The sequence below is a fragment of the Corylus avellana genome, chromosome ca5 (genome assembly GCF_901000735.1).
Source record: "Corylus avellana chromosome ca5, CavTom2PMs-1.0".
Classification (NCBI taxonomy): Eukaryota; Viridiplantae; Streptophyta; class Magnoliopsida; order Fagales; family Betulaceae; genus Corylus; species Corylus avellana.
In genome coordinates this window covers 29847509-29871613 of record NC_081545.1, presented here as the reverse complement: position 1 = coordinate 29871613, position 24105 = coordinate 29847509, and the positions used below count along the sequence as shown (strand labels likewise).

The following is a 24105-nucleotide window of genomic DNA, read 5'->3' as shown; positions in this document are numbered from 1 at the left end:
ATACTTTTCCTTTTTTTTTTTTAAAACCTCTTTTTTGTTATTGGAAGATGAGAGAGAGAAGAAAAATGAATATATAAGCCTAAAAATTAAATAATTTTTACCTTTTTGCTCTTGGTATTTGGACTGTTTCTCTTACAAAATTTAAATTTAAAATAGACTAAAAAGCTTGTTAAATATATGGTCATTTTTGTGAATTTGAAGAGTTCAATCTTGGAGTCAAAAGTTATGGATAGATATTTTACAAATGACATGCCTGTATTTTCATTAAGACAAAAACTCTATAATTACATGGGCTGGGCCCCATGAGCCATGGCCCCCGTCCCATAACCAAAGAAAGTGGATTGGCCCTAAAAAATATACTCCTTAGCCGACAAAAAACATGAACCTTTTAAGAAAAAAAAAAGTTATATAGAATGACATTTTAAAATATGAGTTACACCTTTTTCGCCTACCCAATGCCCATTAGTGCTGTTCTCTCCAGCTTCCTTCCCTCTTTAGCAATTTGGCTCTTCCCTTTCTTATATGTTTTCCCTTTTCATGCCCCAAATTTTTTCATTAAAATTCTTTCTTTATTTTCTTTGCAAGCAAAGAATGCACAAACCTACGTACTTGGAGAAGATTTGTTATTCGATAAATCATCTTCCTCTTTTACTTCTAATCTTCTTCTTCTAGCTAATCTCAGTATATTATGTTATTTTGATTGAGTTATAGATAGAGTTAACGACTTTCGTTATTAGCATGTGACTATTAGGCCCCAACATAAAACTTGCTAAATTGGTCCGTTTGGTAATGGATATGCCAAACTCCCACTTTTTTTCTACTTTCAAACATTCTTATATTTTATATAACATTAATTACTTTTTATTGCTATTCAAATACAAAATTTACTACAAAACAAAACTTTTTTACTCTTACATATATATCAAAAGTTATAAACTTCTATCTACTTTATATCACATCAATAATTACCAGACCAAAAACCACGTACCAAATTTATTACCAAACAAACCGACAAGTTACTTTATTGTTTTGGTGTGTTAGTGCAGATACAAAAGCATGGCGGGCTGGTGTTAAATATATTTTTCCAAATTGTATTGCCAAATTTGATTTGACACAGATTGTCATTCATCCAAGTGGCTGGGCTGGGGTTCAGCATTGCGACAAATTTGCATGTCCAATTCAATTATTCTCACTTTCATGATATGAATCACTTTTTGACTATTCAAATAAAAAATTCATTGCAAAACATTTTTTTTTTTTTTCGAACTTTTATATATTAAAAATTATGAACTCCTATCTACGCTATATCACATCAATAACTATCAAACCAAAAACCACCTACCAAATCTATTACCAAATAAATCCGTTAAGCTAACAAGTTACTTTATTGTTTTGGTGTGTTAGTGTAGATACAAAGCATAGCGGGTGGTATTAAATATATTTTTCCAATTTTTTTTTTTTTTGATAAATAAGAGACTTTATTAGCAAACAAACCTATATTTTTCCAAATTGTATTGTCAAATTTGATTTGACACAGATTGTCATTCATCCAAGTGGGGTTCAGCATTGCGACAACTTTGCATGTCCAGTTCAATTATTCTCACTTCCATTTGAGTTGGATGTATATATAGCTTTCTCAATCACACTCTTGTTCCTAGAAGATGTAAGATCCCATAAGAAAGCTCCAAAAAACAGCATATCCGACATTAATTGGGAAAGATAAGAAGAACCATATCGAAAGAGCACAAAAAACTTACTACTCATTTTAAGCTAAAAACACACAAAGAATTGCTCAAACAAACACCATATTAAGTGAGATATAGAATGGCCACCACAGCTTGGGTATTATCACTAGCGTTTTTGGGACTACAGTGAGAAATATAACTTTAATTTTGTCTATAGAAAGAACTTTTTAGAAAGAAAAAAAAAAAACCATCTTTTCAAGTACTTTACTCCAAAACACATTTTTGGTCATTTTTAAAACTTTTTGCCAAATGAACCCATTTTTGGGCATTTTTATCAAACGAGACAAAGCATGACGGGATGTTTTTTTTTTTTTGTTTTGTTTTTTTTTGTAACAAACTGGCATCCATTAAAACATGCTGGATGTTAAATATATTTTGTCAAAATTAATTTGACAGATCTTGTCATTCGTCCAAGTGGGTTCAACAACCTTCCATGAAGATACCAGATGGCCTTTGGGACAAGACCAGATACATATGACGCAGCTGCAGTACTAGTGATAGCTGTCAGCTGATAGCATTATCATTACTCATTTATTCAATAGTAATCTAAAGGCGGCTCGCCAAGGGGCGGAGGAACTGTAAGTGATATTGAAATGGAGACGAGTCGCTATTAATTAAGTTGTTTAACGTGCATATGATATGAGAGGGGCTCTCCACACACTACTGTGAATGTGAGTTTTTTGTTTGTTGCTATTTGTCCTCTAAGGATCATGTATCACAAATATCACAATTTCTTTTAGTTTTTAGAACCCATAAGAAGCTCCAAAGAAAATCATAACCGACGCTGGGAAAAAAATAGCTCAAATTGACACTCAATTATTAGCAATATGCTATGAACTAAAGATTGAACTAATGCCTCTAAAATTTTATTATGTACTCATTTTGTTTCATAAGAACGACCCGAACCCAAACCCAAATCTATATATACTTTTACACGAGTTGAACCTGACACGTAATTGTCATTTCTATTAGACGGAACTAATTTTGTTATTTTAATTAAAATTACAAAAAGTTTCAAAGGTGATGAGCCGATATTACAACTTTTTAACATCGAGTGAGGGTAGGATTGTAAATCATATGGCAGAAGCTTCTGCATCTCCATCTGATATCAGATCACCCTCTCCTCCTCATCCTCTTTTCCTAATTCTCTTATAACTTTACTTTTACTCGACAAAACTAGCAAGAGCCATAGACGACTGATCAGTACTAAGAAAGAATCGAAAGGAGCTTCAGAATTAGAAGGAAGATGGCTCTCAGATTTGTTTCTTTATTTCTCTTAGCTAATCTTTTGCTCTTGACGGTATTCTCATAATGCTTCGGTTCTTTATAGTTAATTTACTCCTTGTAATATTCTCCACATGAATTCACTGATTCAACAAATGTTGTTGCATGCAGTGTATCCACGCTCACATGGATCATATGGAGGATCCGAAACTGGGATACGTCACCATAAATGATCTACAAGTTGGGAAAACAATTACCATCCATGTCCGAACCAAAGACCCATCTTCTTTACCTCACTTCTTGCCTAGACAAGAGGCTGATTCCATTCCTTTTTCAGTGGAAGAATTCCCATATCTCCTTCGACTCTTCAAAATCTCTCAACATTCTCCTCAAGCAAAAGCAATCAAGAATACACTGGAAGATTGTGAATCTAAGTCCACTCTAGAAGTGACGAAGTTCTGTGCTACCTCCTTAGAATCCCTGGTTGATTCCGTGCGTGCCATTTTTGGACCACAAAGCCCTTTCAAAGTTTTAGCCACGACCACCTTCAAAAAATCTAACACCCTTCTACAGAACTACACTTTCCTTCAAGTTAAAGAGGTTTCATCTTCAAAGACGGTGGTGTGCCATAATACGCCTTACCCTTACGCAGTTTTTTACTGCCATGACTTACAGGGTGGGACCAAGGTTTTCGAGGTTTTAGTAGGTGGTGAGCATGGAGAAAAAGCGACAGCGTTTTTTATTTGCCACATGGACACATCCTCCTTTGCACCCGACCACATCGCCTTTCGTGTTCTTGGCATCAAGCCAGGAACATCTTCTGTGTGCCACTATATCTTTCCACAAGGTCTTCTTTGGGTTCGATCCTAATTAATTAATGTAATTAAACACAAAATCTACTGCTCTGTACACTCTTTTATCACGTACCGGTTGATATCACATGGTTTAAGCGGCTTTGAATATATATATATATATATGCTTCTTCATAATCATGTCATTGCTGCTTGCTGGTTTGTAGTCTATCGGGAGTACAGTGAAGGATGTGATCAATTATCTTGTAACTTATATATCTCAAGTCAATCCGTTTTAAATGGCTAGATTCTCTCCAGTCTTCCATGCACGATTTGTTTCTCTGGTTAATAATGACTAATTAATAAGTTGTTTTGGGTCTTTTAATCTGATTATATATATATATATAACAAACGAGTTATTTTCATTGATATAGATCCAATCTGGAACAAAATGCTTCATCATACAATGTCAAAAATCCAGGTTGAAAACTCTATGGTCCCACACTATCTATGACATATCTAATAGCCTCTTGGGTTATTACAATATAACACCTTAAAAATGTCATCATCATCACAATCAGTATATAGATCTATAGCATAAACAGATGAATCACATATCTGTTTCTTTCATCAATGACAATTTTTCCATAAACTTGATAACTACTCCATCATCAGTCAATAGTTTGCTTCAAAAAAAGAACAAGAAGAAAATAGGAGACCTATTGGAAACCATTATGTTATTCTTAAGCAAAACCTAAGCAAACAATAAATTCAATACATGTTGCAGCCAGAGCAACAACAAACTTGTCTTATTCAAAAGCAAGAAGGAAAATACTGCAAAATTAATTTTAAAAAAAAAAGTAAAAAACATCCCACTCTTAGCGACGACGTCGCTGACACGTCGGCTCGTGGCCGGCGAGCATGGTGAGCGGTAGTGTGGATGGACGGAACTGATAGAGAAAGTCAGATCATCTGATTCTGTAGAAAATAGATCTAGAGATTCCATCATATTCGATGGGATGGCGGTGCGCATAACGTGACAAGAGTGTCTGAATGGTGGATCTAAGAGAGGGAGGGGAGGAGAGGAGGGTTTCCCTTCCCTGCCGCCTTGATCAACTATTACTTTAAATCAAGCATGTTCAAAGTGGTTCTAAGAAAAAGATTGCACTTTGTCGTTGATTAAGAACGCATGCAAATTGAAGAAAAAAAAGAAGGAGAAATTTCACTTACCTCCAATGAGTTGACACATTTTTGTTAATTACTTACCCCTTCGAAGTAGCACTCATGACAAAGAACTCCTCCAACTACCATTTAGAATGATCATAAAGCCCCCATCGCTAGGTGATGGCATATTAATTAAGTTAGACGGAAAAACAAAAATGTGACACGCATGTTTCAATTTTAACGTGAAATGACGAAAATAATTTAAATTTAAAAAGTAATTTACTAAGATATCCTCAAAGTAAAAAATGCAAAAAACAAAAGAAATGTTTTAATTTTTAGACCTGGTTATTGATAAACTATTTGGAGGAGCAACAATCTTTCCTGTACGTCCAGTGTCATCTTTCTTCTTGCATTCAAAAGCGATTCCCATTTTCAGGGCATGCACATACTACATATGCAGATTAGGGTTCCAGGAAAACACCTAAAGAGTGGACTTGCTCTTTATATTGGCCATGGCCAAATCTCCATAAATTAAACATTTATAGATATCAAAGAAAAAGTCCAAATTAAAAGAAAATCAGTGGAAGATCCTTTCAAGTGAGTCAGACCTCTGTCATTAGAGCAATCGCCATAGCCATTCCCTCTTATTGTATATAAACCTTTTTCTCACCTAAGTCTTTCCACAACTCTCTTCATGCCATGCTTGTACAATTTTTGTTGGGGTTTTAAGGAAGACAAAAGTAGAAATTGTATCCTCCATTTGCATTCTTAAAGAAGTGGGAGATTTAATTATTTGGACCTGACTGCATGGATTGCATTCCATTGAGAATTAATTTATTTTCAAGTAGTCGTGCAAGATAATTTCTCTTTGTTATCAACTGTTTGTTAAGATCATTAAGGAAATACATCTAAAAACACAAATGCTTATAGCATCTTTACTCAGGATCTCCCAGGTATTTGCCCCCACTCAGGAAGGAGACTCCTAAATTGTTATCCAAATTAACTATTCAAGAAAAGCATGATACTCAGATCAGATCCTTCATTAATTTATAAAATCAAATATTTTACAGCACACAGATGAGAGCACCAAAACATAACACAATTAAAAAACTTCCTTCATCCAAAAAACAGAAACCAGAAACATCGAAGACGAAGACACAACTTCCTCCGATCCTCAACGGCTCGCTTATTCAGTAGTACTAGACCGTCTTGGTTAGCTTCAAGTTTCAATATTTGCAGTAACACAAGTATTTATTCATTACACACTCTCATGACACGTCGTTTAACTATTAACGACATAATTTTACCTTATTCAGAGCCTAAGACATCACCATTTGGGTCATCAGTCAAAATGCTTATATATTATTAAGGCTTGGCTTTGCTAATTGGTGACTTCTCCGCTTCTGGATGAATTAGATCTCCAGCAGGGGGTGGTTTACCAATCCACTTTTTATTTTTTGTACAGTCTGATTCAGGATCGAAATCCTTGGCAAAATGAACCCCTTTTCCTGCTGTTTCTGGATGATCAATACGACCTTGAATTGCTTCTGGCATTGCCTGGTTGTCCATCACATTCTTCCAGTATCCTCCCATATCTTTTCTTGCAACCACGTCTCTGCCAGCAAACTGCATGCATGCATGAATGCCCAAAAGTCACAAATTATTTTAATTAATCGCATGCATTTTCTATAACTAAAATCACATATAATCTATATATCATAATCAATTCAACTTTTTACTTGAGTCCATATTTAAAGAAGCAGAAATACGGAATATTGAAAGGGTGCAACTTAAGGTTACTTCTCCCTTCAAGAAATGCTTACCAGAACAAGAAGTGATAAGAGGGTAAGGAAAGCAAAGACAGTTTTCATCTTGGAACCAAGGCCTCTTCTTTTTCTTTTTGTTTCCCTTCTTTCTCTAGCCCCAAGGTTTCTCCTTCATTCCTAACTGGTTTATCACCACTTACTATATATAGCATGACATACTGTTCATATAGTATTTCAATATTTACATAAGAGTAGTCATCGAGCACTTTTATTCAGCTATTCAAATAAAAGTTAAATTTGAATAAAAAAATTTATTTATTTTTTTAATTTAAAAAATTACTTTTAAAATGAACCAAACATTTTAACTGAATTACTTTTTGACTATTCAAATAAAAATTTCACTGCAAAATAAAACTTTTTTACTTTTATATATTAAAAATTATAAACTTCTATCTACTCTATATCACATCAATAACTACCAAACCAAAAACCACCTACCAAATTCATTACCAAACAAACCCGTTAAGCTAACAAGTTACTTTATTGTTTTGGTGTGTTAGTGTAGATCATACAAAGCATAGCGGGTGGTGTTAAATATATTTTTCCAATTTTTTTTTTTTTTTTGGATGAATAAGAGACTTTATTAGCAAACAAACCTATATTTTTCCAAATTGTATTGTCAAATTTGATTTGACACAGATTGTCATTCATCCAAGTGGGGTTCAGCATTGCGACAACTTTGCATGTCCAGTTCAATTATTCTCACTTCCATTTGAGTTGGACGTATATATAGCTTTCTCAATCACACTCTTGTTCCTTGAAGATGTAAGATCCCATAAGAAAGCTCCTAAAGACAGCATAACCGACATTAATTGGGAAAGATAAGAAGGACCATATCGAAAGAGCACAAAAACCTGACTACTCATTTTAAGCTAAAAGCACACAAAGAATTGCTCAAACAAACACCATATTAAGTGAGATATAGAATGGCCACCACAGCTTGGGTATTATCACTAGCGTGTTTGGGACTACGGTCGAGAAATATAACTTTAATTTTGTCTATAGAAAGAACATTTTAGAAAGAAAAAATAAAAAATAAAAAAAATAAAACCCATCTTTTCAAATACTTTACTCCAAAACACATTTTTGGGCTTTTTTGGGAGCACAAAAGTCAAATAAATGCTTTTTAAAACTTTTTGCCGAATGAACCCATTTTTGGGCATTTTTATCAAACGAGACAAAGAATGACGAGATTTTTTTTATTTTTTTGTAACAAACTGGCATCCATTAAAACATGATGGGTGTTAAATATATTTTGTCAAAATTAATTTGACATATCTTGTCATTCGTCCAAGTGGGTTCAACAAGCTTCCATGAAGATACCAGATGGCCGATGGGACAAGACCAGATACATACGGCGTAGCTGCACTAGCAGTGATGGCTGATAACATTTATCATTACTCATTTATTCAATAGTAATCTAAAGGCGGCTCGCCAAGGGGCAGAGGAACTGTAAGTGATCTTAAAATGGATATTATTTATAGTTTAATTGGCTAGGACCACGTTTAATGAAACAGAGATCACTAGTTCAAATTAATTAAGTTGTTTAGCGTGCATATGATATGAGTTGAGCTCTTCACACACTACTGAGTGTGAGTTTTCTGTTTGTTGCTATTTGTCCACTGAGGATGCATCACAAACATCACAATTTCTTTTATTTATTTATTTATTTTTTATATGTTCATGACCGCGCATGAGGGGGAGGCAAATTCGAATTAGTAACCTCCACTTTATTAGGCGTGGTCTCAACCGATTGACCTACCTTTTAAAGACAATTTCTTTTAGTTTTTAGAAACCATAAGAAGCTCCAAAGAAAATCATAACCGACGCTTGGAAAAAAATAGCTCAAATTAATACTTAATTATTAGCAATGTGCCATGAACTAAAGATGGATCATATGGAGGATCCGAAACTGGGATACGTCACCATAAATTAATGATCTACATGTTGGGAAAACAATTAGCATCCATGCCCGAACCAAAGACCCATCTTCTTTACCTCACTTCTTGCCTAGAAAAGAGGCTGATTCCATTCCTTTCTCAGTGGAAGAATTCCCATAGCTCCTTCAACTCTTCAAAATCTCTCAACATTCTCCCCAAGCAAAAGCAATCAAGAGCACACTCAACATACTCCCCAAGCAATTAAAAGCAATCAAGAGCACACTGGAAGATTGTGAATCTAAGCCCACTCTCTAGAAGTGACGAAGTTCTGTGCTACCTCCTTAGAATCCTTGGTTGATTCGGTGCGTGCCATTTTTGGATCACAAAGCCCTTTCAAAGTTGTTGCCACGACCACCGTCAAAAAATCAAACACCCCTCTGCAGAACTACACTTTCCTACAAGTTAAAGAGGTGCCAACTTCAAAGACGGTGGTCTGTCGTAATACGTACACCTTACCCTTACACAGTTTTTTACTGCCATGACTTGCAGGGTGGGACCAAGGTTTTCGAGGTTTCATTAGGTGGTGAGCACTGAGCATGGAGAAAGAGCAACAGCTTTTTTTATTTGCCACATGGACACATCCTCCTTTGCACCCGACCACATCACCTTTCGCGTTCTCGGCATCAAGCCAGGAACATCTCCTGTGTGCCACTACATCTTTCCACAAGGTCTTCTTTGGGTTCGATCCAAATTTATTAATGTAATTAAACAGAAATTCTACTGCTCGATCTGTACACTCCTTTATCACGTACCGGTTGATATCACATGGTTTAAGCGGCTTTGAATATATATATATATCTGTGTGTCTGTGTGTGTGTGTGCGCTTCTTGTTCATCTTCTTCATGTCATTGCCAGCTAGCTGCTTGCTGATTTATAGTCTGTCGGGAGTACGTACAGTGAAGGATGTGATCAATTATCTTGTAACCTATATATCTCAAGTCAATCCGTTTTAAATTGCTAGATTCTCTCCGGTCTTTCACGGTTGGTTTCTCTGGTTAATAATGACAAATAATAAGTTGTTTTGGATCTTTAAATCTGATCAACTATTAGTTTAAATCAAGCATGTTCAAAGTGGTTCTAAGAAAAAGATTGTACTTGTCATTGATTAAGAACGCATGCAAATCGAAGAAATAAAACGATTAGTGTCGTCTTTCTTGCATTCAAAAAGTAACGATTCCCATTTTCAGGGCATGCATATACTACATACATAGGAACTAGGCAGATTAGGGTTCCAGGAAAACATCTAAAGAGTGGACTTACTCTTTTTATTGGCCATGACCAAATCTCCATAAATCAAACATTTGTAAATATCAAAGAAAAAGTCCAAAAGAAAATCAGTGGCTAACCAGGAAGCCAAGATCCATTCGAGTGAGCCAGACCCCTGTCATTAGGTGAATCGCCATAACCCTTCCCTCTTTTTGTTGGGGTTTTAAGGAAGACAAAAGTAGAAACTCCATCCCCAAAGCATGGGTACGTAGCTAGGGCTCCATTTGCATTCTTATACAAGTGGGAGATTTATTAATTTGGACCTCACTGCATGGTCCCATGCGTGCATGGATAAGTATTATTCTCAGCAACTTCAAGAATAAGGAGAATTATTATTATTATTTTTTTTTTCATGCCTTTTGAGAAAGGTATTAGTTTCTACATCCTTTTGGGATAAAAGGTTGGGTGATATTTGCAAGACCTTTTGAGAAAGTTCTTGCAATAAAATTGTGACTTTTGTGGTAATAGGTCATGGTTTCTATACTTTTAGGATAAAAGGTCGGTTTAATTTTTTTAAAGACTTTAAATTTAATACTCTTTGCAAGTGTCTAAATTTAAAGGTCACTCACTACTTTAACTGTCTCTTCCCACGTTTATAGACTTTTCTAAAAGGATGCAAATCCTCCATATTTTTGTAGTGCTAGTGGGGACCCTGCTCAGATTTCAAGATACGTTGTGATATTCTCTTGTATGATCGATTAAAGCATTTATAGCAGTTTATGCATTTTTAGATTTTTATGTAAAATGACTAATTATATCTCTAAAAAAACATCTTCATCCGGTTCTTTAAATTTAATTAATACATTTTGTATTTTATCTATTTTGCTTACCCAAATGTAAAAAAAGCATAAATAATAATCTCCTTCATATCTCCAAAAAAAAAAAAAAAAAAAACAGATACATGTCAAAGATAAATAAATACACACTTATCAGAAACTGAAAGAGGAAGACATAACTTCCTCAACTGCTCGCTTAATCACTAGACGCCGTCTTGGTTAGCTTAAAGTTTGGATATTTCCAGTCACTAGGGAAGCACTTACTCCAAATACAGCGTAGGACGATCGAGCACAAATATTTATTCATTACACACTGACGGGTTATAGTATTCTGCCTTATTCAGAGCCTATAAGATATGAACATTTGGCTCAAAGTCCTTACTATTAATGCTAATTAATTAAGGCTTGGCTTTGCTAATTGGTGAGTTCTTCTCCGCATTAGGCCTAGAGCTGGAGCTTGGCAAATGGTCTTCCTTCATCGCTTCTCCAGCAATCCATCTTATGTTTGCTGCAGCGTGCGATGCAGGATCGAAATCCTTGGCAAAATAAGCCCCTTTTCCTGTTTGTGGATGCATACGACCTTGAATTGCTTCTGGCATTGCTTGGCTATCCATCACATTCTTCCAGTATCCTCCAAGGTCTTTCCTAATTGCAACCACATCTCTGCCAGCAAACTGCATGCAAAAGTCATAAAAATGATATTAATCGCGTTTTCTATAACTAAATTTACATATATATATAATCAATTCCACTACTTCTTTTCTTGAGTCCTTATTAAAGGTTACTTTGGAAGAAAGAAGAAGCAGAAATACAGAATATTGAAGGGTGTATATATATATATGCAACTTAATTACCAGAAGAAGTGATAAGAGGGTAAGGAAAGCAAAGACGGTTCTCATCTTGATGTTTAACAAACAGGAACCAAGCCCTCTCCTTCTTCTTTTCTTTCTTCTCTCTCTTGGTTTCTCCTTGCTAACTGCTATATCACCTCTTACTATATATAGTACCACGTACATACCATGCTGTTCAATTGCTTTGCGTCAGAGTTAACAGCTTCCTCTTTCACGTCACAACTTATGGATAGATATTTTACAAAATGACATGTATTTTCATAAGACAATAACTCTAAAATTACATGGGCTGCCCCACTCCTCTTTGAGGAGAGGGCTTTGGCCCCCATATTAAAAATTCTGCTATGCTCTTAGCACTCACATTAGTTTATATATATTTTTATGCAAAATGGTTAATCAAAATTTATTTTATATAATTTAATTAATAATTTTTAAAATATATTATATGTTCGATTATTTGTTTATTTTAAATATTATTTTTTTTAATATTATTTAAATATTATTATTTTATATATATATATATATATATATATAAAAGTTGAGAAAGAAATAGTATATTAATGAGTTTGATTTTTTTTTTTTATTAATTCTGTTTTCTGTTTTCACGCCCCAAATTTCTTCATATATTTTTTTAATTTTTATTTTCTTTGCCAGGAAAGAATGCAAAAACCTAAAAGATATATATTGGAGAGGGCTAAAACTTGGAGAAGATTCGTTATTCAATAAATCATCTTCCTCCTTTTTTTTTTCTGAGTTATAGATAGAGTTATCAACTTTTGTTATTAGCCTATGACTATTATGAATCTATGATAGAGTCCTCAAGGCCAAGAAACTAATCCGAAATATCTGGACCAACTAACCAAAGTGAAGCATGAGAGACTTGCGGCACCAGATTCCCAGAACATGGAGAAATCGTCCGTGGAGCATGAAGTCTCTGTTTTAGTTGAGTAAAACAGGGGTGAACAGAGGATTAAGAGCAACGTGGGCATGAGTACGTGTCTGTAGTTAGGGGAAGATAACAGACTATATACACATGAAGATAATTCATCCCGCGGTGTTCCAAGCGTTGAATATATAAAGTATATATACAAAGTACACGGTCTCCTTATTGGTAGTATTAGAATGGTATTTGGCGGGAAGAGCAGAGAGTCTCTGGACTCTGGTGCTTGATCTTTATCCATATCTACAGAAGGGTCTGCTGTGTTGGGCACTCGCTCTTATCACATTGTACAGTACTAGTTGCTGAAGTGACAATTCAGAAATCATCTAGAGGTGGCTCTCCGCCCATTTGAGCCACGGAGAATTCCAATCCCATATGCTTCATTCGTGGGCATGCCGAAAAAAGTTTCACTTGTTGTGAAGAGATTAACACAAAGCATCATCATTCATTCAAGTGGGTTCAGCATATAGAGCAATAATTTTGCTTGTCCAGTTCAATTATTCTCATCGACATATAGCTTGTCAATCACATGCACTCTTGTTCACATAAGAAGCTCCTAAAAAGGTACGAAATACAGATGCTATTTCATCTTTTCTTGTCCTTCTTCCATCATTTTTAGCTGTAAAAGTGTGTTTTTAACATGAAATTTAGAAAATATGTTCGGACAAAAAAACTCCTAAAATACTTGTTAGGATCGGGAGGCTCGTTATCCATATTGTTCGAATCGGGAGAATTTCAATATTAACAAACTGAAGTCTTAAATTCAAAAAATTCAAAAACTCAGACTAAAATCGTGACGAGACGATAGGAATTAAATATATATTTTCCAAGTGACTTTAGATGATTACTGAATTGTCACTTCAGCAACCAATGCAGCCAAGTCGTTACATATCTGGTCTTTGTCCCAAGGGCTACGTGGTGTCTTCATGGAAGCTGTGTCATATCAAATTTGACAATAAAACTTAGAAAATATATATTTAATTTGACAATATGTCACTACGTCACTGGCATATTTACTGTTTAAGCACGCACAATGTTCCTTATATCACTTCTCTATAAATAATACAAAATGTCGATATTATATGAATTGTCACTTCAGCAACCAATGCAGCCAAGTCGTTACATATGGTCTTTGTCCCAAAGGCCACGTGGTGTCTTCATGGAAGCTGTGTCATATCAAATTTGACAATAAAACTTGGAAAATATATATTTAATTTGACAGTAAGCACGCTACGTCACTGACGTTATTGGCGTGCTTACCATTTAAGCACGTAAGTGTCTCTTATATCACTACTCTATAGATAATACAAAATGTCGATATTATATTTATATTGACTAGTTGGTTTCTCCTTTATCTTTCATGCAAATGAATCAGTCTGTTTCAATCCTTGTCTTCCAATTCTAAAGAAAGAAAGATCCCGAAAAATCCGTGAATCTGTCCATGGACGGATGACTTGCTTGTTCTATATTGTTAACTATTACAAAAAATTTTAGCATAATTGAAAATGAGATAAATTCAACTTTTAAAAAATTTAATTATATTGTGCTAAATAATTCTACAAATCCTTCTTGTGTCACTCTAAAAATGAGATGATTTTTAAAATTATAATTTGATCAAAATTTAATAATGATTAATCACAAGCCCAATAGTAATTTTAAGAACCACATCATTTTTTGAGGACACAAGAGAAACTTATAGCATTACTCATATTGTGCCACATCATATTGTAAAATTATTTTTTGTAAAATTTGTTTGTAAGACTAATATTTTTCTTGTAAGAGGATGCTGCCATGATATTCAATGATTTTGAAAAAATAGCAGTGTACGGTAACAACTAGTTCAACAATTCACTTAACACTCACTCACTTAAATTCCATCCAAACTCAAGTATAAAAACTAGCTTGCTGATCAATTATTAAGTAATACATAGTTGACTCGATGAAACTTGCAAGTATAAGACTTGCGAATGAAACTCGTATAAAGCTTAACCCACCCGATTCCATTAAAGTTAACGAGTCTAACTCGTATGTGTATAAATATATAGTAACTTAGTACATATTAAGTTATTAACTAGTTGATTAATATATAGACACATCACACATGGTTAATAATAATTATATACTATATTTATATGGTAGTTAATTAGTTATATATATATATATTAGACTTACTACTTGCTCACATTATATAGATATATTTATATGGACATAAATTTTCTTCAAACTAGTTTGGAGGAAATATCTTTCACCCCATGTAAAATAGTGTCAAAGTGTTTATAAACATTTAAAATGCACATTAAATTTAGTCTAAACTAGGAAACTGCTATTAATGAAGTTAATAATTTAATATACATTTTAAATGTTATAGATATTTGGCACTATTTTACATGAGTTGAATGATATTTCTTCCATATTGATTTGGAGGAAATTTTTGTCCTATTTATACTATTTAATTATATATAATAACATATTGTTAATTCTAAAACTTATAATTATGAATAGACGAAAGTAATAGACATATTAAATTCTAAAAAATTAAAAATTAAAAATTAAATGATGTGGCGGAAGCTTATCCATCCCCATGATCAGATCACCCTCTTTTACTCTCCGTGGTCCCCAATATTTTCTCTAATACTCTTACAACCTTACTTTACCCAACAAAAGTAAGAGCCATAGACGATCGAGTGAGAAAGAAATTGGAAGTAGCTTGAGGATTAGAAGAAAGATGGCTCTCAGATTTGTTTCTTTAGTTCTCTTATCTAATCTTTTGCTCCTGACGGTATTCTCATGCTTCGATTTATTATAGTTTAGTACTCCTTGTAATATTCTCCACATTCACTGATTCAATAAATATTGTTGCATGCAGTTTGACCATGGCTACGGCGCAAGGAAGACGACTGAACACCAATGGGAACAGAAACATTCCACGGGTGATGGTCTTGATGATCACCAGGTGACAACGCATGACAATCATATGGAGGGTTCCAATATTCTAGGATTCATCGCCATAAATGATCTACGTGTTGGGAAAACAATTAGCCTAGTTCAAACCGAAGAGGCCTCTTCTTTACCTCGCTTGTTGCCTAGAGAAGAGGCTGATTCCATTCCTTTCTCAATGAAAGAATTCCCAAATCTCCTTCAACTCTTCTCAATCTCTAAAGATTCTCCCCAAGCCGAAGCAATCAAGAGGACACTCGAAAGGTGTGAATCTAAGCCCATTAAAGGAGAGGCGAAGTTTTGTGCTACCTCGTTAGAGTCCATGGTTGATTCCTTGCGTGCCATTTTTGGATCACAAACCCCTTTCAAAGTTCTAACCACATCCAGCTTCACAAAATCAAACACCCTTCGACAGAAGTACACTTTCTTGCAAGTTAAAGAGGTGTCAAATTCAACGACGGTGGTTTGTCATCACATGCCTTACCCTTATGCGGTTTTTTACTGCCATAGCCTTAAGGGTGGGACCAAGGTTTTCGAGATTTCTCTAGGCGGTGAGCATGGTGATCATCAAAGAGTCACAGCTTTTTTTATGTGCCACATGGACACATCTGCCTGGGTTTCCGACGTCGCGGTTCTTGTTCTCGGCCTCAAGCACGGATCTCCTGTGTGCCACTACGTCTTTCCACAAAATCTTATTTGGGTTCCGTACTAATTTATCTCATCACGTGTCTATTAAGGTCGATATACATACGTTTTGGAAAATGTTTAGATATTATTATTAGGAGTTTTTACTACAAAGCACAAAATCATGTATTTCTTTATGTTGTTGCTGGTGGCTGGTTAATTTGTTATCTGTTAGGAGTGTGAAGTAGTGTGTGATTACTTATTTCTAGTGTTAATTATTTCAAGATATGCTATAATGCAATAAAAATACTATTTTTGACCCATAAAAGTCTTAGGTGGCAAGATGTTATAGGCTTATCAATGGGTGAGGCCACAACAACTATAGATGGGGCTTAGCCTATGATCTCTTGCCACCTAACACTTTTATGGGCTAAAAATAATCATTTTATTGCATTATAGCATTTCTCTAATTATTCTCTTATTTTGTGTGATCTCAATTAATTAAGTCTCCGGTTTTCATGGTTTGTTTATCTCGGTAATAACTAATAACTTGTTACTGGATTAAAAGTTGGACTTTTGTTGGGCAAAAAAGTTGGGTCCCTATCATTCCTCTATTCTAAATCTCAACTATTAATTTTAAATTAAATGGTAATAATAAATTTGGTATCAGCATTTATCAAATTTTTATGAAAGCAAGTCAAATAATAAAGAGAATTGTTACACATTCATTTATATATAACTCATCTTTTGTCTATTTTTTTTTTTGTAAATTTATTATTAAATCTGTGAGGTTTAATAAATTCAATTGTAAATTTATTCATATCTTTTATACGAAGATGAACAGAAGATAGAAACCAAATATTTTTCATTAATAAATACTGATATGACAAAATCTCTATGATTTAATTTGAAAATAATGATTGAGATTTGAAGAAATTTACTTCTAAAATATCGTAAAATTTGTAAGGAATCCCCTGTCACTAAACATATCTCACTGTTAATTAATAACGAGACACATCATCACCATCTCCCAAAAAAAAAAAAGAAACAAAAAAAGTTACCATGCTTTTCTGAAAGTAACTCAGCCTATATATGCGTAATGAAAAAGTTATATTTCATTTTATTTGATTATCATGACATTTTTATGCCATTTTTATCTGTAAATTTATCTCATAATATTTGTCACAACACATTTTCTATAACTAAATTCACATATATTCTATATATATATATATATATATATATATATATATATCATAATCAATTATTCCACTTTTTACTTGAGTCCATATTTAAAGAAGCAGAAATACAGAATATTGAATGGTGCAACTTTACGTTACTTCTCCCTTCAAGAAATGCTTACGAGAACAAGTGATAAGAGGGTACTTAAGGAAATTAAGCAACAACAGTTTTTTTTGGATTTGACTCTTGCAATGAGAATTTCTTACCTTATTAGTGTTATCCACCTTGAGTCTCATTGATATTCTGGTGGGGCATATGTTAAGTTATAGCTCGGTTAATCTTGAGAGAGCACCTGCGGTTCCCACTGTCTAAGCTCCTCCTGAGCGGCGCCCTGCGGGTTGGTGCTACTATAGTTATACCCAAGTAGGATAACTACAATTGGCCACCCCCTCCAACCTTTTTTGCTTAAAAAAAAAAGAAAAAAAAAAAAGGCAACGACAGTTTTCATCTTCATCTCCTTTTTCTTTTCTTTTTCTCAATCTCTCTAGCCCAAGGTTACTATATATAGCACGACATGCATGCCATGCTGTTCGGGAGAGGAAATGAGGGAGGGAGGCGTACCCAAGGATAAAATAATAATTTTATATATACATTTGATTTCGGACGGGTCCCGGACCCCAGGAAAAAATTCTTGGATCCCCTCTGATTGCTTACACCTAGGGCTGTTAAGTGAGCGAAGTGTCTCGCGAGCAAATTCGGGCTCGGCTCGTGCTCGACTCGAATATTAAATGAAGTGCTTCATGAATACAAATTCTAGCTCGAATATTAAACGAAGTAAGCTCGGCTAAGCTTGTGAACAAGCTCGTATAAGCTCGTGCGTGTGTATATATATATAAACTAAGTAATACATAATTAATTATAAATCTCATAATTATTAAAATCTTAAAATTGCATTTATATTTAAGCGTTAGAGAATGAAAAATTCTAAACCCTTCGTGATCAAAGAGAGAGAGAGAGAGCAATCATTAAAAAGACCTCGATTCAATTAGAGCAGACCCATACGAAAGGAAAAAGAATCAAGCAGAAACTATTGAGGGAGATTGCAAAATGCATAAACTATTGAAGAATCATACAGACTCAAACACTATCACTACCTGTTTGATGAGCGAGAGTGAGAGAGTGGAAAATGAGAGTTAATGTAGAAGATGCGTTGTGACTGGTGAGGGGGATTGAGAGAGAGACGTTGAAAAAATAGTTTTTTGTAGGGGGCGTTGTCCTAATGCAGTCTGAATGCAACCTGTTAACTTGTCCCACATTGTTAAGAAAACATTAATCTCCAAGTTTGCTTATCTATAAAATGATGCATATCCTCTCTTTTTGAAACCAAATGCCTTGCTGTATTGACTCGAACTCCATACTCGACTATCCAGGTTAAGCAAATACTCATATGCAAACTAACTTCTTAAGCTGTTTAAGAGTACTTGAAGTTAATTTTTTTTTAAAAAAAAAAACAAAAACATTAAATATAAGAGCCAGCTCGTGAGCTGGCTCGACTCGACTTATTATTAGCTCGAGCTCGATTTTTTTGGCTCGCCCTTGAGCTCGACTCGAGTTCGAGCTCGAGTAAAATTTAAACGAGCCAAGCCTGAACAAGGGAAGCTTGCTCAAGCTTGGCTCGTTTACACCCCTACAGTAGTTACACCAGAGTTAATGCGCTCTCTTCAAGTCAGAAGTTATCGATAGATTTTTTGTAAATGACACGTATAAATAAGACAAAAACTCCAGCTCAAACATAAGCATAACCAAACAAAATGTGTTGGCCCCAAAAAATTCTAAAAAATATACTCCTCAGCCGAAAAAAAAAAAAATGAACTTTTTAAGTCCCAAACTTAAGTTGGGCTCCAAAAAATAATTACATGGTGATTCAGTCCCAAAAAAATTATTATATAGAAAAGTTTCTCATACCTATGATTTATGATTTATGTAAGCTCAAACCTAAAAGCTCTTGGGCTAGCCACAACTATATATATAAAATCCATACGATGGCCGGCCTTCTAAAAAGATAAGTTATATAGAATGACCTTTTAAAATATGAGTTACACTTTTTTGGCCTACCCATTATTACTCTTCTCTTGAGCATCCTTCCCTCTTTAGCAATTCCGCTCCTCCCTTGAATAAAAAATTTTAAAAAAAAAATTCGGCTCCTCCCTTTCTTATCCATTTTCTCTCTTCATGCCCCAAATTTCTTCACTAAAATTCTCTCTTTATTTTCTTTGCAAAAAACCTACATATTAAAGAGGAGTAAAGCTTGGAGAAGATTTGTAATTCGATAAATCATCTTCCTCTTTTACTTCTAATCTTCTTCTTCTTCTTATTCTAGCTAATCTCAGTATATTGTGTTATTTTAGCTAAGTTATACATAGAGTTAACTACTATCCTTATTAGCCTATGACTATTAGGCCCCACACAAGTAAAGCTCACATTGACCGGCAACATAAAACTTGCAAAATTGTGGAGTCCGTTTGGTGATGGATATGCCAAACTTCCACTTTTTTTTCAACTCCTCAGCATTATTTATTTTTTATATCACATTAATAACTTTTTATTATCATTCAAACAAAAAATTTACTAAAAAACTTTATAATTTTTTCATACAAAAAATTATAAATTTGTATCTACTTTATATCACATTAATCACTTTTAAACTAAAAATCACATATCAAGTCCCTTACTAAGCGGACCCGTTAAGCTGACATGTTGCTTTATTGTTTTGGTGTGTAGATACAAAGCATGGCAGGTGTTAAAATATATTACTTAATTAGGCATGATCCAAGCTATGGCTGAAATAGCACTCCATAGGCACTAACGATCTCACAATAGAAGAGAAGATGATCCACAAACTTTTCACTCATTGTACACATACAACACCATTCAACCACAATAACGTGTTTCCTTAGGTTATCCATGGTGAGAATCTTCTCTAGGTGGCTATCCAAGCAAGAAACACAACTCTCAAGGAGGTCTTATTCTGCCACATACTCTTCCAAGGAAAATGGCTGCTATCATGAGGTATAAGGATGTTACAGAAAGATCTAACGTCAAACATCCCTCTCTTGGAGGGTTCCCCTTCACCTCCCAGCCTCAGCCTAAAGGAATACAACAAGTTAAAAAACGAAGCAAAGACATCTATCTTCCAATCGTGAACATTTCTGATAAAGCTTACATTCTATTGATGGTAATCACTGGATTACTCCAAGTAATATGCCAAGGAAGCCTCCTTTATGCAAGCAATACTATGCATCTCCGGAAAAATATCCTTACGGATGTGATTCCCATCCTTTATTGAGATCATCTTCTTTTGAGATTGGATTTTCTTTCATCATACTAATACACTGATTGAACTTGAAATCGGTCTTGACTAAATTATGCACATGACAAACGCCTAAATCCTTGCAATTTTTTTTTTTCCTAAAAAAAAATATGGATATTTTAAAAATTTTGACATGATTTAACAAAAAATATTAAGGGTTAAAATTGAGAAAAATTAAAATTTGAATACACTAAATAGATAGTTTTTTTTTTTTTTTTTTTTTTTTTTTTTAAGTTGAAGAGGATAATTACAAATGTAATAAAAAATTTGGGAGTTAAAGTCAATTTTTTCATATATATAGTCCTAAGGGTAGCCATTGGATCGAAGAATAAAGCGACCCGCCACAACAATTATAACAAATAATGATTTATCAGCAACTGATTCAAGGCGCATAAAAATTGTAAGGGATTGTAATCAAATTAAATCAAATTTGAATCTTCGATCATCATCGCCGGCTGTCTTTAGCCACCGCCATCTCCAACAGGAAAATAAATAAATAAAGAAGAGAGAGAAGGAGAAGAAGAGGAAAAATCAAATTTAATCATTTAATCAACACTGTCTTTAATAGATGAAGTACAACACATGGAATGTTTAATTTAAATGGAGGCGTATTGACGAGTCAAGGTTCACTCAGGATCTTTGGCTCTAGTATCATGTTAAATCACCATTTGTCTTAAAAACTTAAAAACTGATAGGACGATGTCAATTTAATCACTTAATCATTACTTTGACACTTCTCTTAGCTCATGCATTGGCTTAAACTCCCTTTTAATAGGTGATGCCCAACACATGGAATATTTAATCGAAACGGTGGTTGAATTGATGGTGTTAGTGTTCGAACTCGAGACCTATGGCTCTAATATGATGTTAAATCATTTTAATCAATACTTTAACACTTCTCATCACGTGTGGACTCAAACTTCCTTTTAATAGGTAAACACTTAAAGAGTGGAGCTTGATCTTTATATTGGCCATGGCCAAATCTCCATAAATCAAACATTTACAGATATCAAAGAAAAAGTCCAAAAAGAAAATCAATGGCAAGCTAGAAAGCAAAGATCCTTTCAAGTGAGTCAGCCCCTGTATGGATTGCATTCCATTGAGAATTAATTTCTCTTTGTTATCAACTGTTTGTTAAGATCATTAAGGAAATGCATCTAAAAACACAATTGCTTATCCTTTTAATTGTTGGCAAAGCTAAAGCAACTCAGGATCTCCCAAGTATTTGCTCCCACTTAGGAAGGAGACTCCTAAATTGTTATTGTAACATCCCCAGTCCGTTAAGACTGAGTTTGCCACTTTTCTTCTTTTTCAACAAAATTCTTGCAAAGATCTATAAGGTCTATCAGAGTACTTGATTTTAAAGGATACGAAAAATGTATAAAACATTATTCAAGAGATTTTATTACAAGCGGAATTAGAAAACATTAGATTTTAGTTGCGGAATATCATATCATTACAATAACTTATATGAAAAGACTTTGAAAATTAATAATTATTCCCACCCAATTCCGGCCTCCTATTCCAGCATCCTTTCTACCTGAAAACAAGAAATAAAACTGAATGAGCCCAAAGGGGGCCCAGCAAGTAAAATCCACAACCATAAATAGTTTTACTCCTTGTTCTCGATTTTGAAAATCATTTTCGCAAATAAATATAATTCTAGCCATAATAATATCTGTATGTATGGTTGCATCTCCCGTAACATATACATACTATTACATCTAGTAATAGATCATCGTTGTAAATCATCTTTATAAATCATCATCATAATGCATCATTATAAATAATCTTTATAAATCATCTCTGTAAATCATCATAGCATATCATCGTTGAAAATATAGTATCATTTTCTCATAATAAGGCCCATGTACACTCTTACCCCTGTGTACGAGGGTTGCGGGTCCTTGTGACCATGGCACTGAACTGTGGCCACAGCCATGCCCGACCGTCAATTAACTCTTTCTTGGTGCACTCAGCGGTCTAGTTGATGGAATACCACCTTCTGGCATAGCCTCCTTCAGTGGTTTCGCCTCCATCCGAGTATCGGTACCGAACTCTCATCTTATCTTATCTTGGGGCCAAAAATACTCTCCTCCATACATGTGCCCTCATTTCATAAACATTTATCTCATCTCTTGTACTTTTCTTTGTACTTCTTTTGATGCATCTTAGGGCAACATGTAGGAGGGTTTATCATCTTTTTTTCTTTCTTATAATCATCATCATTTCTCAACTTTCTTTTCTTAAAATGGAAACTTTTCCAAATATAAACTTGTTGTGCTTAAAAAGCATTTAAAGAAATATAAACTTTCTAAATAATTCTTTTAGAAATCCTTCATGCATGCAACATATCTCCATGACAGGTAAATAAAATAATCATTTACAGTTTGATACAAGAATATATAAATAGCATGACATGAAGTAATTTTAGAAGGGGTAGTGAATTTACTTACCTCTAGACTGAAACTAGAAGTGGTATGAAGGAATCTAGTTGCTCCAATATGACTAACACAACTAGTATAACTTTTGAAACTAATTTCTAAAGTCCGCTATCTCTTGTGTTCTTTCTTTCTTGTAGCGCTTGGTCTCGCCCTTTCTCTCTCTGTTCTGAGTAAACACTCTTAGAAAGAAGAAGGACCGAGTAAAAAGCGGAAGAAGGAAGAATATATGCAAGAGATGGGAGAGGAGATGAGTGGTGAAAATTCTGAAGGAGAAGAGCTCTATTTATAGGAGAAAATCAAATACTATTCCACCAACCCTACACTATTCCACCAACCCTACACTATTCCACCAACCCTTTACTATTTCACCAACCCTATACTATTCCACCAACCCTACACTATTCCACCAACCCTATACTATTCTACCTTCAATTTACAATTATACCCTCATTCTATATTCAATTTACAATTATACCCTCATTTTACTATTTCACCAACCCTATACTATTTCAACAATTACCATTCTCTAATTACCACTCTCATAAATTTCCCAAGAATTAAAATCCTTAGCTACAATGGATATTAAAATAACATCATTATCAAAATAATCTATTTAAATAGCTTTGAAAATTCTGGGACACTACATATAGGACATGCCGTCATACCAGTATATTAATTCTTGTACGGTGTTGTAACACCCCCAATTCTGGAATTGACCAGTCTGGTAGAGTTATTGGTAATTACCCCAATTAAGATAGCTCCTATAACTCTAGGATTGGTATTTTAGGTGTAAGGGGAGCATTATGGACAAATGTGAGGTATTCATAGGGGTGGGGAGCATGCTACCTTCTACAAGGGTGAAGAATAGGTTAAAAATGCTTTCCAAACTGTCACCCAATGTTCGGTACGATTGGATGAACGTTCGGTGCTCTATTGCACATTGGTTCTAGGGTTGTAGGTGAAACGTTTGGTTAATGCCCAATGGGTCAAACTTTGGTCAACGAACATTTGATGTGGTCCCTGAT

At 34.4% G+C, this 24105-nt stretch overlaps 4 protein-coding genes across 4 annotated transcripts; 2 read left to right on the top strand and 2 right to left on the bottom strand.

Annotated features, from left to right (window-relative positions):
- Positions 1-2869: 2869 nt before the first annotated feature.
- Positions 2870-4089, top strand: LOC132180523 (BURP domain protein USPL1-like). The gene is made up of 2 exons (XM_059593390.1): positions 2870-3045; positions 3141-4089. Exons 1-2 carry the CDS (start codon positions 2992-2994, stop codon positions 3837-3839), a joined length of 753 nt encoding a protein of 250 aa, XP_059449373.1. The 5' UTR covers positions 2870-2991; the 3' UTR covers positions 3840-4089.
- A 1851-nt stretch (positions 4090-5940) lies between these two features.
- LOC132183098 (organ-specific protein S2-like) lies at positions 5941-6862 on the bottom strand. Its single transcript, XM_059596495.1, has 2 exons — positions 6748-6862; positions 5941-6550 (listed from the first exon to the last, which is right to left on the bottom strand). Exons 1-2 carry the CDS (start codon positions 6793-6795, stop codon positions 6290-6292), a joined length of 309 nt encoding a protein of 102 aa, XP_059452478.1. The 5' UTR covers positions 6796-6862; the 3' UTR covers positions 5941-6289.
- A 3931-nt stretch (positions 6863-10793) lies between these two features.
- On the bottom strand, positions 10794-11707 carry LOC132182676 (organ-specific protein P4-like). Its single transcript, XM_059595984.1, has 2 exons — positions 11587-11707; positions 10794-11406 (listed from the first exon to the last, which is right to left on the bottom strand). Exons 1-2 carry the CDS (start codon positions 11629-11631, stop codon positions 11131-11133), a joined length of 321 nt encoding a protein of 106 aa, XP_059451967.1. The 5' UTR covers positions 11632-11707; the 3' UTR covers positions 10794-11130.
- A 3448-nt stretch (positions 11708-15155) lies between these two features.
- Positions 15156-16563, top strand: LOC132180522 (BURP domain protein USPL1-like). Its single transcript, XM_059593389.1, has 2 exons — positions 15156-15302; positions 15390-16563. Exons 1-2 carry the CDS (start codon positions 15249-15251, stop codon positions 16170-16172), a joined length of 837 nt encoding a protein of 278 aa, XP_059449372.1. The 5' UTR covers positions 15156-15248; the 3' UTR covers positions 16173-16563.
- Positions 16564-24105: the final 7542 nt, after the last annotated feature.